The sequence below is a fragment of the Centropristis striata genome, chromosome 10 (genome assembly GCF_030273125.1).
Source record: "Centropristis striata isolate RG_2023a ecotype Rhode Island chromosome 10, C.striata_1.0, whole genome shotgun sequence".
Taxonomy (NCBI): domain Eukaryota; kingdom Metazoa; phylum Chordata; class Actinopteri; order Perciformes; family Serranidae; genus Centropristis; species Centropristis striata.
This window is the reverse complement of record NC_081526.1, coordinates 12984542-13002568: the sequence shown is the minus strand read 5'-3', so window position 1 is coordinate 13002568 and position 18027 is coordinate 12984542. Positions and strand designations below refer to the sequence as shown.

The following is an 18027-nucleotide window of genomic DNA, read 5'->3' as shown; positions in this document are numbered from 1 at the left end:
CTTTTCTCTTGATGGCAGTAGTCAAATCATTGCTTCTGGTGGCATAATTGACCTGCACAGGGCATGGTAATTGACCTTGCTGCTGAGGACAGGGCTAGCGTGGTGCTGAGCCAGCACTGTGGGATCCGAAGGAAAATGGGGATATAAAGTGGGGGGTGTGGTATGTGTGTGTGTATAAGGTGGGGGTGGTTTTCAACATGTTATCATCACGGGACATGCGATTATTAATAAGTGGCACGGCAGTGATATGAATGATTATTGACAGAGAATGTGCTTTGAGTAGGAATATAGATTAATCCCCATTTAATTACAGTTCAGGATTCAGCTTGATTTCTATGGCTGCCTCTGTTTACTTTGTCGACATTTGACCTGCATATGTGACAGGAGCCTGTTCTCCTTCTGCTGCGCAGAAGAGTTGAATCTCACTCCCCCAGGAAGTCAAAAACTATTGGCTGTCAGTTACACACTCTCATCACCACACCACGGTACCCAGCTGGCCCTCGCATTTCATCATTACGCACGTTGGCAGCATTGACGCATCAAGATCAGGAGAATTTTATTGCGTCATCATGCTTTTTTATATAACCATATATGGGTCATCCCCGTGTTTCGCTGATACCGGGGGGTGTATTTATTATATAGTAAGCTTTAACCCACATTTTTGATTATATGTTGAATTATATCTGTCGCCCCGTCTGTTTCTGAATGAGAAGACATACACAAAGCAGGCGGAAACGGGCTGCGACTGAGCAGCTATCCTGGGAGCAAACATGAATAAAGCAGTAGGCGACCGCGTTACGCAATAAAGCACACTGCACTATATCTGCACTTCCCCCGAATCTTACACTAGTTGTTTACCAAGCTGAAGCTTTCTCCTCAGACTGAAATAGGAAGAGAGGGGCTGCGATATCCCTTTTAAACCGTGATTGTATCCTGGCTGGGCGATGCTCAGGGAATATTAAATTCCAGTCACAGAGCTGCAGTCTCGACTAGGTGATGCTTGTTTACCAGTTGGGGAGACTGGGAGGACTACCTCTACAGACATGTTAAAATATGGTCAAGAGGTTGTAGGAAAACAACGAAACACAAGAATAAAAAAATATGTTATGGGAATAAAACATTGTACGAATGAAAGGGAAATGAGCAAATTATTCATCATACTTTCTTTTTTTTTTTTGCTTCGCTCTGTGCATATAATAACCACATATTCGGGTTACTATTTATTCTAATATGTTTTATAATCCACCCCAATTCCTTAAATGACGCAAATGTAGGTTTTTTAGGTCAGGAACATGTCATTTAGTATTTTTAGATAGACAAAAATCTTCACAGTCAAATGTTGGAACACAAGACCAGAGCTGCTATAAATAAAGTCCTGACTGACTACGCTCAAATAAGTCGGAAGAGGGCAGAGTGATAGTAGGAGGGCTTTTTCCTCCTCTCTCTCTCTCTCTCTCTCTCTCTCTCTCTCTCTCTTTTGAACGGGGCCATCTCACTCCAGCATTCATCCCGTTTCCACCAATAAGCCCAATGAGCTGAGAGCGCACCGCCCACTGTCGGTGTGTGTATTTTTTTCTCCTCCTTTCCCTTCTTTTTTTTGTTTTTTTACACTAGAGCTGAATGTGTATATCGTCACATGTTGTTTCCCCTCCACAGTCCGGACACTAGCAGACATGTGTTATTTATTGCTCAGCTGTGGGAGAAGACCAACGCATTCTCAGCCGGCTCTGGAAATAGAGGATTAAAGTAAAGCGCGTCGTTTCTTTAGCGAGTAAAGCATTGTGTCTGAGAGCGAAAGACACGAGAATGGCGAGTCCGCCAAACACGGGAGATCAGCCGCTATCGCCGAGTACTACGACCGTGAGCAACAATATCAAGAAATGCGGATATCTAAAGAAGCAAAAACACGGACACAAGCGCTTTTTCGTTTTAAAAGAGCCAAGCGAAGGTTTCCCTGCCCGGCTGGAGTACTACGAGAGCGAGAAGAAATGGAAAAACAAATCGGCCGCGAAGAGAGTTATTCCTCTGGACTGCTGTCTCAATATCAACAAGAGAGCGGACGCGAAACACAGATATCTTATTGCTCTTTATACCAAGGACGAGTATTTTGCCGTGGCGGCAGAAAACGAGCAGGAACAGGAGAGCTGGTACCGGATGCTGACGGATTTAATGGCAGAGGGGAAAGTATACGACGGCTCAGCAACCAACTCAGCGTCCTCGCTTGTTGGCTTCGACGAGGCGAGCTACGGTGTAATAACACCGGTTAACGCCGCGTACAAGGAGGTATGGCAAGTAAATCTGAAATCCAAAGGCCTGGGACAAATTAGAAATTTGACTGGAGTATACAGGCTGTGTCTCTCCAGCCGGACTATCAGCTTTGTCAAGCTGAACTCGGAGGTTGCCTCCGTCATTTTACAGCTGATGAATATCCGGAGGTGCGGCCATTCTGACAGCTTTTTCTTCATTGAGGTCGGTCGATCAGCAGCCACGGGTCCGGGGGAGTTCTGGATGCAGGCTGACGACTCTGTGGTGGCGCAAAATATCCACGAAACTATCTTAGAGGCGATGAAAGCCATGAAGGAGCTGTCGGAATTTCGTCCGCGCAGCAAAAGCCAGTCATCTGGTACAAACCCCATCTCTGTGCCAACACGGAGGCACCTGAACAATCTCCCCCCAAGCCAGACCGGTCTTCCCCGGCGATCGCGCACTGACAGCATGGCTATGACCTCTCCTGTGAGCAAATTTTCCTCCTGTCGAATACGCACAGCCAGCGAGGGCGATGGCACCATGGCACGCCCCATGTCAGTGACTGGTAGCCCCCTTAGCCCCGGGGTCCACAGGACCCTCCTGAGCAGATCTCACACCATTTCAATGCGCCCATGTCGGACATTTGAATCCTCCTCCCTCCAGCACAGTAAGTCCATGTCTATGCCCCTTTCTCCTTCTCCCCCCATAGCCACCCCAAGCCTAGGGAATCTGTCCTCCTGCCCAGACAGCAGTGCTCCTCGCCCCTCTAGCTGCAGTGCCTCTTTCTCCGGCTCCCCCAGTGATGCTGGTTTCATATCGTGTGAGGAGTACGGCTCTAGTCCTGCAGACACACGGGACCTGAGGCTACAGCTCACTCTCCGTAGCAACACTCCCGAGTCTCTCAAAGCCGACACTCCCCCCTCCCGGGATGGCAGTGGGCTTGAAGGCTACATGGTGATGGAGCGGCAGAATGGTTATCGCCGTTTACCGGAGCTGGATAAAGCTTATCGAAAGCGCACATACTCTCTCACCACCCCCCGCCAGCAGAGGGGTCCCCCCCAAGTATCTTCAGCCTCCCTGGATGAGTATACTCTAATGAGGGCCACTTACACCAGTGGAAGCCAGTCTTCTCGCAAATGTCACGCTGCATCCCCTAAAGGGATCTATCCTGAGGATTACAGGGATGTTCAGATCAGCGTTAGCAGCCAAGGTGACAGTGGCTACATGCCTATGATGCCAGGTGTGGCACACCAGACAGGGTCCAAGAATGATCTCTATATGCCCATGAGCCCCATGTGTGTCTCTGCTCCAAAGCAGATCATCAACCCCCGTTCACACTCATCGGTGGGGCTGGCTCCACACACAGACTCCCCTGGGAGTGTATCTCTGGAGGACAGTGGCTATATGCGGATGTGGTGTGGAACCAAGATGTCTGTGGAGAGCAATGATGGAAAGCTCAGCAATGGAGAGTACCTGAACATGTCTCCTGTTGACCCTCTGGTGTCACTCACACCCCCAGACTACATCCTCAGTCCTTCAGGCGGAGAGCCCCACCCCCAGCAACATCACAGACTGCCTTATTCTTACAGCTCTCTACCACGCTCACTTAAAGGACAGTTGCAGCGCAGTGTGTCCACAGACAGAGACCAGTATGTGGTGATGAGTTTACAGAGACAGCGAATAGAAGAGGAGTCCAACTATTGTCCTGTCTCTCCAGTAAACTCTGTGCCCAGCAGCTCTCCGGGGACACCAAGCACCCCCTCCTCTGCCCCATCTCCTCTCAGAGTGGCACGGGGAGATGGAGGTCTGGTACAACGGAGTCGGGTGTGTCGGCCCACCCGCCTGGCTCTCGAATCCCTCAGAACACTACCATGTATGAGTGAACACCCGCTTCCCTCAGAGCCACGCAGCCCCGGAGAGTACATCAACATAGATTTTAGTAGCGCTACTCATGACCTGTTGGCATCCACAGTGCCAGAGAGCTCTGAGTCCTCTGTGAATTTAAAGTGTGCAGAGAGGGGATCCCTGCCACTCTCAGACTATGCTAATGTCGACGTCAGCTCCCCGGGTAACCTTGGCTCGCACCAACCCGGGGGTTCCTCTCCTGCAGGGTGCCTAAACCACACGCCTGAAGTCTTGACTTGCCCTAGTCTGGTGAACGCCCAGCAGAACATGCAGGGAGGCGAGAAGGGAGAAGAGAAAAAAAACCTAGAGAGACCGTCAGACAAGAGGGGGATGGGAGAAGAATATCCTCTTCAACAGCAGGTGAGCCTGGTGTGTCAGCCTGCTCCAGTCAAGGATGACTACACTGAGATGACTTTCAGTGCTCCTGCCCCTCTACCTGCTCTCTGCACCACCACTGATGATGTTCCCCTCCCCACCAGCCCCACCGCCTGTGTCAAGAGACTCAGTCTTGAGAGCAGCATTGTGGATGGGGTGCCCCCTGTGCCAGTGGACTCTTTTCTCCTGGGAGGTTCCCTATCTGTCACCCTTGTGGATCCACACAGGTGGGCCAAAGTGATTCGCGCTGACCCCCAAGGGCGCCGGCGGCACAGTTCTGAGACCTTCTCCTCCACCACCACTGTAACACCTGTGTGCCCATCCTTTGCCCATGACACCAAACGGCACAGCTCAGCCTCTGTGGAGAATGTATCCCACACTGTGTGCAGCTCTGAGGGCTCTGATGAGGACTATGGCAGCAACAGTCCCATGTGCAGGGAGATGTCAGCTGGTTATCAAAACGGACTTAACTACATTGCCTTAAACTTGATGGAGGGAAACCTTGGAGGATGCAGGTTAGGGAGCTGTGACGGACTCCTGAGGTTCAAGACGACGGCCTGTGGCTGCAAGGGGGGCATGAATGGCTTCAACACAAGCCCTTACGCCAGCATGGGATTCAAGGAGACTGCTGCTGCTGTGAAAGGTGAGTGTTTTCATACATGCCACACACGCTCATTCATTCAGCAGATTTTCATTCATGAAGGGAGTGATGTCGGGGCTTATGAGAAGGATAGAGATCCGCCTCAGGGCTACTGTACACTCTGCAGAGATAGGCTACCCGTTGCTAAGCATCACTGCTCAGCTCATTTTCATTCCAAAGTTGAGAATAATGATTATCTTTTAGAGCACATACTGAAAACAAACAGCTCCGTGTGTGTGTGTGTGTGTGTGTGTGTGTGTGTGTTTAACACTGACGTGGATTTAACCCACTGACTGTTATTTGAAAGCCAACATACAGTGGTTGTTATTTTTATGGACAGCTCTATAATAACCATTTCCTTTAATATTAGACTACTTATCATGCTACTTTAAATTTATGACTGACCATAATTGCCACAAATAATCACCTACAATGTTATGTAATTAAATGTGGGAAACATAGTGTATCCCTTACGTCCGTTTTACATTAACAGTGAAGGCATACCGATACATGTATTCTGTAACTGCAGTTTTCAGTCTGCAAAGACAGGCTCCGGGAGCCGAGGGAAGTAAAGTTGTTATGAACATTGCTGTTGGGTGTGGGCTGCGATGTTTAGATAGGATTAGTCACCTACTCGTCACACCCATGACACATCGACAAATCTCAAGGCTGTTCGATGCTGAGGAGGGCTGTTTGCTCGCTCTTTGATCTGCCTCAAATTGTACAGAGACGTTGGAGCAGGAGCACGGGGGAAAGAGGGTGTTTTCCTTCCAAATAAAAGCGTAGAAATAAAAAGCAGAAGCAGTGACATCCCCATTCTCCGCAGCATGTTGCTTTTGCACTTCATGGTCGTTGATAAGAGCAACTCTGTTTTAATTCTGGACTCACTTGACTTGAATAGATTTTTTTGCAACAATTTTATTTTAAAATGGTTTTATTTTGAAAAACTACGGCCGGTTGCTGTATTTTATTGCGGCCGGCTTGATGCTGCTGTTATGTGTTTGTGTGAATGGTCTGCTCTCGTCTCCCCTCAGTGACGCAGTTTTATTACACGTCAGTATTTCAAAAAACATCTAGTCTGATCCAGTGACGCATGCAGCACTACACATGATGCCCACATGGAAGCAGCTAGAGCAGACAAAAAAGACTTTATTTTCTATTTTATAACGGGGTATTGTATCTTTTATAACACTGTTATGTGTGTGAAGAAGCACCAACATCTTTATGACTAGGTGTCCTTGTGGGAAGGAAGAGTTACCATCAAAATATTACCTTTTATCTGGTTCACTGTCACATCAGTGGCTTTTTTCATGACTCTAGAAATGACAAGGGTTATTTACAGGGATAGATGACCTAGCAGGGGCATGTCAGAAGCTGCTGTTGTTCCAAAAGAAAATACACAATGTTAGGATTATTGTGAGTCACGGAGGCAGTGTTCCTGATGGTGAAATACAAGAGTTTAATTGCTGTTTGTGGTTTCACAACCAAGTTATCTCTCTTTGTCTCTGTCTGTGCTGGCTCTCATGCTGTGAGCGCAGCCAGTGCGGGGCTTGGTGCAAGTCATCGGGTTCCCCAGAAAAACAAGTGAGTCAGTTGTTTATCAATTGTCAGGTACTGGGTTTCAGGACTGGAATGTGGGCAGTGTGCAAAGGTTGCTGGGAGAGGTGAATGTTCACTTGTTTTTCTAACCTGGTGGGATGGACCAGAGGGGGGGTTGGAGGATTCTTTTTTCTCTTTTTACTGTGAGCAACTTTACAAACACACGAATGAAACTGTTTAACACAGCAGGGAGTGGGGGGGAGTCACTATGTTTTGTGCAAACACATATGACTTTTACCAGGCACACGCACATACTTGTGAGCCCTCACACCTATTGTGAACCTCCTACTTACTATCCAATCACATCCATTGTGTCCTGGTACTTTTGTGTTTCAGAGGTCTGGCCCTAAATATTGAATTTTTGCACCACAGTGGAGACGTTTGTCCACCAGAGCAAGGGAGGAGGGAGATGGAGGAACAATGGTGAGGGATGGATGACTTGTTTTGTTTTTCATGTACAAGAAAATAGACAATTGAGCTGTTGAGAGGGTGAAGGCGTGGAAAGGAGGAGTAACAAGGAAAGGAGGAAAAAAGATAGAGATCAGTGTCGTTCCGGTAAGAGTTGGCCTTTGCCGCTGTATCTTGGTTACATAAGCTCTTCCTAACAAACAAATATCCTTGTACATAATAGTGAATGACTGGGCTCTCTGATCAGGGATGTGACCAGTGTGACAAGTCATTCATACTTCCCATGAAAACACAAAAACCCTTCTGTTGTGTGTGTGTGTGTGTGTGTGTGTGTGTGTGTGTGTGTGTGTGTGTGTGTGAGAAAGAGAAAAAAAATAGGGCATGACTGTTTACTACAAGATGACAGGCTTTACCACATTCTCCTGTTATCACTGAGTAAACTATTTGCATTCCCAGCACTGCATCAATCTGAAACGGGTAGAGTAGGAAATCAAATCACCTGTCCTCATTTGGCATCTGAAGTTATTACTCCTAAGCTCCTAAGCAGATCCTGCCTGTCTGTATATGGAGGTTTTCATGTGGCTCGGTGAGGAATGGTTAGTCGAGAGGTTACACTGTTGTTGTTTGGGTTTTGGCCCTGACATGAAGTGCAGGGAGAAGGGAGTTGAAGGGGCAGTGTAGAGGGCTGTTTAGCTTTCAGTGCACGCCTTCTGGCCCCATCGACAATGTCAGTTTCTTGACCTTTGAACTAGCACTGTGTGTGTGTGTGTGTGTGTGAGACACTGTGAGCGGGGGAAGGGATATTGTAACGGGGACATTTCCAGAAATCCACACACCTCCAAAACCAGACGACGTGGATACTATTTTTGTAACTCCTATTCTTTGAATCATCATACCTTTCCTTTTAGAAGAAATCTCTCCCACCACTTCTCTTTCCTACATTAAAGCCGCTTTATCATCCTCCTGTCACCCTATTTTCCTACTTCTGTCCTCATTTAGCTTATGTCTCTCTCTTTTGGCTGAAACCACGGTTGCAGACAGGGGAGACGACTGACTCACACTCTCCATGCCTTTCATTTAGACTGGCCCACCACCCAAACACACACACATTTCCACTCTGTCTGTGTGTTTTCCTCTCCTGTGTGCGTACATATACACAGCTATCAGCAGATGGTGGGGGGGTGGGGGGGGTCAGGGGTTTTGCACCTGCCCTGCCAAGCAGTGCTCACTGGTTATCTGGCCCTTCAGAGGAGAGTGACAATACGCTAATGACTGGCCACCATCTGCCACAACAACAACAGGGAGAAGGTGGGGGTGTGGCAAGGCAGTTTCAAGAAGCCGTACACCAACCCAAAACCCTTCACCCCCTCCTCCTCCTCTGCATCCTCCTTCCCCATTTCTCTCCTTCTCCTCTCCAGGCATTGGTTTCTGTTTTTCAGAAATCATGTGATCTCACTCCCACCCCACCCCCTCTCCCCCTCCACACCCACACTCACCTTCTCCACACCGGTGTGTTTGAGCCTTGTGTTTTTCCTGTTGTTATCTGACCTCAGCAGGCCGTCTCTGATTGGCTTTTCACACTAGAGGCCATAGAGGATTGTCTAACGATGCATTAAACAATTAGCTAATCATATCTGATCAGAGCCACTAACAAGACTCCTGCTCCTCTTGCTGCTTTGTATATCTCACACTGACAACAATAACACACAACTAATAGCCAAGTGGTTTGAAGGATTGATTGGAAATGTCTAGAATTGCAATGATTAATGCATTAGTCAGTTGACAGAAAATTAATCAGCAGCTATTTTGATAAATTACTTATAATTTTCAGTCATTTTTCAGCTTCACTAACTTGAGGATATGTTGCTTGTTGTCGGGTTTGAAGCATCCACTGATCCAACGTATCCAGTTACAGTAACGATACCTGTGCTGTTGGTATCCGCTGATACTAAATACGATCCAATATCGGTGTATTATTATTAAGCGGTATTCCTCACACTCACTTAAACATTGCTGTCCGAATTTAGCAAAGCAAAACAAATAAATAGATATATAGAAATACATTTTCTGAATTGCTATCTGTCATAAAATGACTTATTGTGCTGCTACAACTTGCCAAAGATCTTCAAAATTAAAAGGAATTATAGTTCAAAGGAATACTGTTTTTAATATAGCAGGAAATTGGTCAAAACTTAACAGGACTTAAAATTCATATATAATGTTTATAAAATCCTGATTCCAAAAAACTCGGGATATTGTCTTAAACGGAGTTAAAACAATGAGATAATTCGCTTTTGGTTTGAAAATAATAGCTGTAGGTGCAGCCTTAGTTGCAGTATCTTTCGTTATGGTGTGTTCAGGGTTTGATGGGAAAGTCTGATATCTGAGAATCAAGAACTGGCGGCTGAACAATAACCTTTTTTAGCGAGAACTAAATGCACATGTTTGTCTTTCGAATTTGATATTTGACCGAAAAGCTCATGGGTGCTTAACCACACCAACAATGCTTTTACTTGATTATCTGATTACATACTTTATTTTAAGGAACATTGTCCTCACCTGTCCCGTACACCCGTCCCCTGCAGCCACATACACACAGCGCTCCTGGCTGATACATAACTCTTTGGGTAAAGTAGGGCGGGATGTTCCAGCGCTAGATAAAAACAAAGTCAACCTACCATATCCTCAATTTAGCTTGGTGGTAAGAAGGATTACATTTACTTCAGGATTAGACATTGTTGAGTAGCTTGTTTTGTCTAGAGGATGACGAAGAGATAGAGCTTCTGTATGTGTCATGAATGCACATGCCATGTAGTGTTTACACACAACACACGCACCAGGTGAGCTCAGTCTACTGGCTTCTGGATGATTCAAAGATTTTCATTCATAAATCGTCCAGCTTGTCATAAAATCTCCTGTATGTCTCTGCACCATGATACTGTATTAATGCCTAACGAGAAGGATCATCTCTCAGCTGTGAGGATTTGCTGCTTTTCTCTGTCATGTGTGACACTAAATTCTATATCTTTGGGTTTTACACTGTTGGTCTGACTAAACCAGACACTTTAATTCATAAACTTTGGCTCTGGCGATTGGCTTCTTTCACATATTTCTGTCATTTTGAAGACCAAATCTATTAATCCAGAAAAATCTTAGTAATTGTCAGTTGCAGCCCTTGATGCTTAAAGGGACAGCTGCCCCCAAATGAAAAATACATATTTTTCCTCTTACCTTTAGTGCTATTTATCAAGCTAGGTTGTTAGATTGTGAGAAGAACTTCCTACATAAACTACTCATAAATATGTATTTTAAATTGAAAGGGAGAACTGTCTGTTTAAGTCGTTTTTAGAATTAAAAAAAGAACACAATCATTGCAAAAAGATACAAAATAATTACATGTGATGTTGAATATATGCAATAATGAGTCCACAGGTTAACAGAGTTACCAGTGGTTGTTGTTTTTGTTTTGTTGGTCAGACAGAGGTGTGGGAGGTCAGAGGTGAGGAGTCAGTCGGTGTTTGTTTGGTGGAGCACTGCTGTAGATCAGGGAGGAGCCAGCAGTTCAGGAATGTAAACAGAGCAGATCTGAGCCTGCTGATCTGCAGGAGGAAACCTGCTCAAAACATCATTTTTTTTTGTTTGTTTGCAGGAGGTTAGTTCCCAGAATACCTGTGATAAAAATGGTTGATGAGATCCTCTTTCTTACTTCCTGCTCAGAAATCCACATGAAGCAGTTCCCCTAAAAGCTCACTCATTTAGCTCCCAGAGCTACTCAAGCAGGCGATGCATCAACAGACATGGGGACATGTTTACTCTGCTTGTGAAGCACCAGAGAGGCTGCTAATACATGCCTCTGTGTGTGTGTCCTAGTCCTGAATGGAGCACGTCTAAATTTAGCCTGTGAGAACTAAATAAATAATGAACAGCGCTTGAATGCGTGTGTGTGGGGTTGGGACAGGGGGCACAGACATGGGCTGTAGGGAGGGGTAGAGGGTGTGTGTGTATGTGCACTAAAAAGAGGAGGGGCGCGGGCCATCGGGTTCATTCCCCCCGCTGGACCACTGTCCCCTTCCCTCAAAAACACCCTCCCCAAATCTCCCTGCCCACCCACACTTTTCTCCGATCAGCATGTGTTTGAATGGCGGTGTGTGTGGCGAGTCCCCATATGCCACATTGTCCTCTTCCACCATTGTTCATACAATAATAATAATCTTCTTGAGTGCTTATGTAGTTGGCTACACCTGGTTGATAATCTGAGCTGTTAGTGATTCAACTTTCTTTCCTGGCAGATCTCAGTCGTTCTCACCCAAGTGTCTGCCTCTACAGGCCACTGACTGGCCCAACCCCTCCAGAAACAGACACACACACACACACAGATTGTTATGGACCATCGGTCCCATGACCTCATTGCATTCCCGTTCCTCTCTGTCAGGTTGATTCTGTTACTGTGGTTTTTCCACCACTTCCAACCCCAGTGTTTCTATTTTCTTCTTCTGACACCCATGGTAATGGAGAAACAGAGCTAAGCCAGCACAGGTGGCCTCAGGAGGGAAATCAATTATTTTCTCCTTCAACTTTAATCTGTGGTTCCATATTTTTGCAATTCAGACATCCCCAGAGGTTGTGTTAAATCATCAGCCTATCCAGTGTGTTTTTTCTCCTTTTGTGATGTTTTGGTCATCACTAAGTGTTATGTCAAGTGTCTATAAAGCTTTAGAGTTGACTTTCCTTCACAGCGTGTATGTATAGGGCAGAGAGCGAGAACAGACGTGTGTGTGTGTTTATGGTGGGAGTAGCTGAGGAGGGGGTAACAGTGAGGACTCTGAATGAAAGGTTTGTTTTCAAGAATGACGATCACATCCAGCTTTGTGAAAACGGCTCTTGTTCGTGGCTCGGGAAAAGGGAGAGGAGACAGCGAACGAGGGAAGAAATGCAGCCGCGTAGAGGGGCTTTGTGTGTGTGTCAGCCAAGACTTCCGCTCCCATTTGATAGCTCTGCATGCAAATGAAACCTCACAAACAAGTACACCGGGGCAAGGGTCAGCACAGCTTTCTACTGGGAGAAAAGTGACACTCTGAAGACCCAGGGTTTATACTATGTGAAAATACACAGCTGTGGTGTGTGTGGGAGGGAACCTGGCTTTTTTGTTTATTTCACTTCAGTAGGTATGCAATCAAGAATACCTGGGTGTGTGTTTGTCTGTGAGTGGGAGTGTTGTTGCTGTCTCTTTCGCCGTCATTGGAGACTGCCCTGTGTCAGCTGCACAGTGCTAAATGCCACTCTGTTTTTCCCCTGCTGTGAGAGCACCTGCCACTTTAGTGTCTACCAGCTGAGGAATACACACACATGCAGACACACACACACACGCACAAAGGCAGGCCGCTTGAAGAGCACTTATTCCTTACTTGGTAACAGAGTGGGGGTATCCGTTTGAACTTCCTCTATCGCTCCATCCTACGTAATAAATCACATGTACTGTACGTACACACACTTAAATTAAGTTTCTGAAGGGAGTATTGACCAAGAAATCTCATTCAGTTAGATTAAACTTCATGCCTGTAAATCACATGACAAGAAACTCACTTGTGTTTTCTTCTTCTTCTTCTTCTTTCAGAATGAAGTCCCACCACCCCCGCCATCCTCCCCCCTTTTCCTGTGAACGGAGGATTTCACTGCAGCCGAGTGACGAGGTCGCCAACGCGACAGCTGGACCATGCGCTGCAGTCGATGTCCTTTGACCCCTCTGCCGCCTTCGAGGGTCAGGGAGACAGCCATCACCATGGCAACACGGACACTTGACCCTTGCCCCAAATCTTCCCTCCGCTTTTCTTCGGCACCAAAACATTCAGGCGCCATCGCTGCTGCTGTACTAGATTACTTAAGAAAATAACAAGAACTTAAACGGACTATTAACTCTAACTATAGATAGGTAACTATTTATCTCTGTGCATAGGCCTGCAAAAATATTCTGCAGTATATTATTATTTTACTTCTTATTATTATTATCATTATAATTATTGCCATTCATTCACTTTCAGCTAGTCTTCTTTTGGCTTCAGCCAATAGTTGCCAGATACTCTCACCTGAAAACCTGTGAACCAAACCTGGAGAGCATTGTGTGCACACACATACACGCAAAAAAACCTTTCATGCATACAGATTACATATATTTATTTATTTATCATGTATGTATGCATTTAATGAAGTGTGTGTGAATTTGTATACAGATTGTAACTGCAAAAAGAGGTGGCATTTATGAACATATTTAAAATTCAAAGTTAACAATTGCTAAAAAAAAAAAAAAGAAATCTACCTCAGCAAAACCCAGGTTGGTACCAATTCACACAGTAGAAATATATATAAAATATTTATTTTCAGAGGTGAATGTTTTTTAAAAATCACCAATCCAAAGCCTTACTCAAGCCGTCAGCCACCGTCTGATGGACCTTTTTAAGTTTGGACCTATAAACGCGCAGTATATCAAAGATTTAACCGCTCATCTTATACTGTAGGCTGAATGTTCTTGAGAGCCCAACGAGAGAGAGAGCCTCTCTGAGATTAAGTTCCTTCTCTCCCCACCTTACAAGATTATGTATTAAAGATCCAGAGTAATATATTTATTCAAATGCCTGAGATGGAGGATTCACACACTAACAGAACACCCAGAGGACTTTAGACGAATATCTGACATTGCATTGCATCAGTCATGCATGCAGGTGTCACACATTGCAGCAGGTCCAACTGGACCTGACCACCAGATCTGTGGCCTGTCTGAGCCCAAGTCTCAGCACCTTTACACACTTTACCCACTCAGCCACTGTTCACCTGTGATATCCTGCACACCCACACAGCCTGCAGGAAGTTATGACCTGTCAGGAAAAGGGACGGGGACATGAATGTTTGAAGTTATTTATACAAAGTAACTGGACAGCTCAGAATCTTACATTTTTCTCACCTGATGCCTCATTGCGGAGCTCTGCCACACCACGCTGTAGGCTGGCAGGTGTAGGCAGCACTGGGCAATGTGGCAAATGCATGACACAGTCTGACTGGCTGTTCAATGAGCCACTCGATAGCTTGAGTCCACTTTGAGCTGAGAGAGAGCTCAGAGTGGACATGTCGGAGCTAATGCATGGTCTTGCACTTACAAACTTTCTAGATTGTAACACAAGACACATTGAATGTAGTACACGCCGTGTTCCGAGCTTGGGAACACACGACGCAACAAACACCACAGCAACTGCAACAACAACAAAACATGCAGAGGTACTGATCGAAACAATGACGCAGATACAAGCCGAATTAAAGAAACAAACCAGGGGAAGTATCTTTATTTATCTGAATTCACTGGTACTTAACCATTGCCTATATACTGTAAATAGTGCGGTGTTACAGAGAATTACGTTTAAGCAAACGCTGAGAAACTTTGAGATATGTTAAGTTAAATAACTTATGTTGTTTGTACTGTACATAATATGTGTTTGAGTGAAATTTCTGATACAACAAAAGCACTAATTAAGTTATATGCTAACCAGTATGGTTTGGCTTTGATTTTTTTTTTAAACTGTCATGGGATAGTCTTGTGAAATGAATGCCACTATGAGGACATTTTCTAATGCTGTAATTCTGAAAAAAAGATTTTAAGAGAAATCATTAATACTTGACATAATTAATTCTTGTTACTTAGGTACAACACAAATGGCATATATGCAATATTTACACTTTTGAAAATTAGTTTACAAAGACGTACCAAATGTATAAATACTGTTAATAATGTTTGTTAAACCTTAAAATCAGATTTTTGCTGTTTGTACATTTTTTTCTCCAAATTTGAAATGAAAACTTTTTTGTGTTTGTTTTTTTGCTAATCGAGCCTCTTGGTGTTTTGAGCAGTGTTTTTTGCATTTGGATAATGTTTCAAGTTTTTATTCAGTATCTAAAGGTTGCGATATGGGCTTATCTTGCTGTGTCTTTCATTGTAAATATTTCATATCTTGCATATTGTGATGCTACTAAGAGATGATAATTTAAACTTAGTTCATTGCTTTAGATTGTATTGATTCTTTATAGACACATGCAATAAATAATGATGTTATTTAAGAATTTGCCTCTCTGTTTCCATTCTCCTCCCCCTTACAAACAAGCTGCAGCTTTTCATGTTTCTCTTGAATAGGCTCTTGCCGGAGCAGATGTTTCAATTCAGATTCCTGCCTCTTTCATTAAGAAAAAAGCCTCATTATGAAAAAGGAGGACATATCTTGATTCTCTTTCATTTCCCCTGTCCCTCCTTGTGTTTTTAAAACCCTGCTCCCTGTTGAGAAAAATTGCATTAAGAATTGGGTGTAGGCCTAACCTAGTGTTGCCTCCAGCATTAGCATTGTTATTGTTTTTCTGCGCTTAGCTCCCAGTCCCCACCCCCAGCAATAGTAATTAGACCAGCATGTTGAAACAGCCCCTAGAACTGGGAGGGAATAAATAACACTGTGATAGGATTATGATTTTGCACCCTTAGCCATATGCTGTCAGATTATTCATTCTCACAGCCTTGCTAATTAAAATGGTAATTAATGCTTAGAAATTGGTCTAATTGTCTACTATGGCTAGTGTTTGGATGGGAGGAGGGGTTAGATTTTATGTTTTGTATGAATGTGCTGGGTGAGGGACATGTTTGTAGTTAAATGTTAAGTATGTGAGCAGTGCAGATGGAGGAGGAGAACAGCTGGATAGGAGGGGTGGGTTTTAGAGAAATGTGCCGGTTGACTGAGAAGGGAGGGCAGAATGGTAGCCTGAAGCTAGAGCCCTTCCATTAGTGTTGTCCCTGTTGTAGGATGAGGGAGCAAAATCCTAGAGAGCAAAGTGTGACATATTCTTTATAAACCAAATCTCATCCATCACTGGTCTCCTCATTGCCTCTGTTCTCCCTCTTGCTCTTAAGTTTAATTAAAGACTCAAATGTATCTCATTAAACCCTAAAGAAGGCATAGAGAGTAAGCTGCAGGCCATTTAGAGTCTCTGTCACCTCTATTCTTTACTGCTCAATGTCAAAAGACTGGTCAGGAGAGGAACAATACTTCTGTATGTTCAAAGAGTCAAACAGAAGATACTTCCTGAGAACAGCCTCCATACACCATGCAAATCACTATAACAGTGAGATAATGCAAAGTCAATGAACTAGCTTGCACGGGAATATCAGCTACGTGTCAGCTGGTGTATGGATGTGTGTGAGTGCTCATGTGTGTCATGAGGATGTGTTAGTGTGTGTTTGTCATGGGGGTCGGCAGTGCAACAGTAGAGTAAAGTAGCCGGTGGCCCCAGGGAGTCATCAGCCTTATGGACAGAGACCTGCAGTAGCTCCACAGGAAATGGCTTGTTTCCGGAAAGCTGTCTGGGACATGGCCACTACATTAGTGTCCGTGTGTGTGTGTGCATGCTTTTAGAAGGGTTTGTCCCCCACAACAATCAGTCTTCAGTTGGTTTGTGTGACCACCCTCAGCCAGCATGCAACATCTTTTCTGCATTATAGTCTGAGTGCACTGGAGAGAGGTTACCTTGAACACTAACAGAAAGGACTGTAAACAAACACAACCTATGTGTATTCCCCCTTATAGCTAATTACTGGGGGAAAAAAGCCACTGCCACTGTTATCTCAATGAGGGGAGACTAGGCCCCTACATACGGCGTTATAACCACAATCTTGCAGGGTCAGGGTGTATGCCACAAGCTCACAGTGCGAGATGGGTTTAATAAAATCTATGGCAAATGATACAAACAAAAACACATCAATTATGAAGCATGATGGACTGTGTGACAAATGCTTTGTAAATGTTGCTTCTTCTGTGCATTTCGGCCTTTTGTCCAAAAAACAGAGCTTTTTTAAAACTCCATCCAGGGTGAAGATTTTTAGAATCTCTGTGTTGACATGTAAACAAGGAAAAAAAGAGTTTTCGCCCGTCATGTCAGAGTGTGTGCCATTGTCTCTTTTGTGAGGCATCACAAAGGAGTGTAAGAGGTGGCCAAAATAGTGCTGCTTCTAACCTTGCAACCAGAACTTTTCACATGTTTACATAAAGTTGCTTTTCCACTATATGAAGGAACAGAGGCGCCCGAATGCACTCATAGCGATCAATGCACAATTGCTGTCCGACAGCTTTTCCGTTATAGCTTTTTTGCAAAGTTTCTGACTGGCCAACACCTTCTTTGCGTGATTGGCCAGTATGTCTTTGGGGTAAGGGTTACATCACCATCTGTTGATCATTGTTTTGGATTGAAGGCAGCAGATTTCTTTACAAGTGTTTCTCCGATTGATTGATTGAATAGCCTAAAAATCACAGTGTAGAGAGGCTTCTTTTCTTTGTTAGCCTGTTGGGGATGATGATGGGTGTAGCCTATAGTTGGTGTTTTTCAGATCTTCATGAGTGTTTCCAACTGATTTTAAATGAGCCTTTTTCCAAAGGAACTCTGCTGTGCCTGGGAAGATAATAAATGTCCTCTTCATTTCATTAACCTACGCTGTTAAAGTCATTTTTAATGATGAAGTTGACATGAGAAAGTTGGTGGTCTTTGTTTAATGGAGATGGAATTGGCGGAAATCCACACAGGTGACTGAGGCTGAATGAAACGTGTTCAGTCTGTGATCACGAGCCAAATATTTGGTTTTTCGTCAAACTTGGTGAAGCCTGCTTACAGATGTGGTGCGGTGCCGCGCAGATGCATCTATATTCAGGTTCCCAGATATTTCCCACAGATTCAACAAGCAGGAATGCAAACACTTCTGCATGCAGGAATGTTTTCACCATATTTGTATATACTGCATTTGGGGGGAGAATGGGAGAACGGGAGAGAGAGAGAGAGAG

General features: G+C 44.6%; 1 protein-coding gene across 1 annotated transcript; it reads left to right on the top strand.

Moving 5' to 3' along the window:
• The first annotated feature begins 1309 nt into the window (after positions 1-1309).
• On the top strand, positions 1310-15277 carry irs2b (insulin receptor substrate 2b). Its single transcript, XM_059343003.1, has 2 exons — positions 1310-5170; positions 12789-15277. The coding sequence occupies exons 1-2, from the start codon at positions 1807-1809 to the stop codon at positions 12791-12793; spliced, it is 3369 nt and encodes a 1122-aa protein (XP_059198986.1). The 5' UTR covers positions 1310-1806; the 3' UTR covers positions 12794-15277.
• The last annotated feature ends 2750 nt before the right edge of the window (positions 15278-18027 follow it).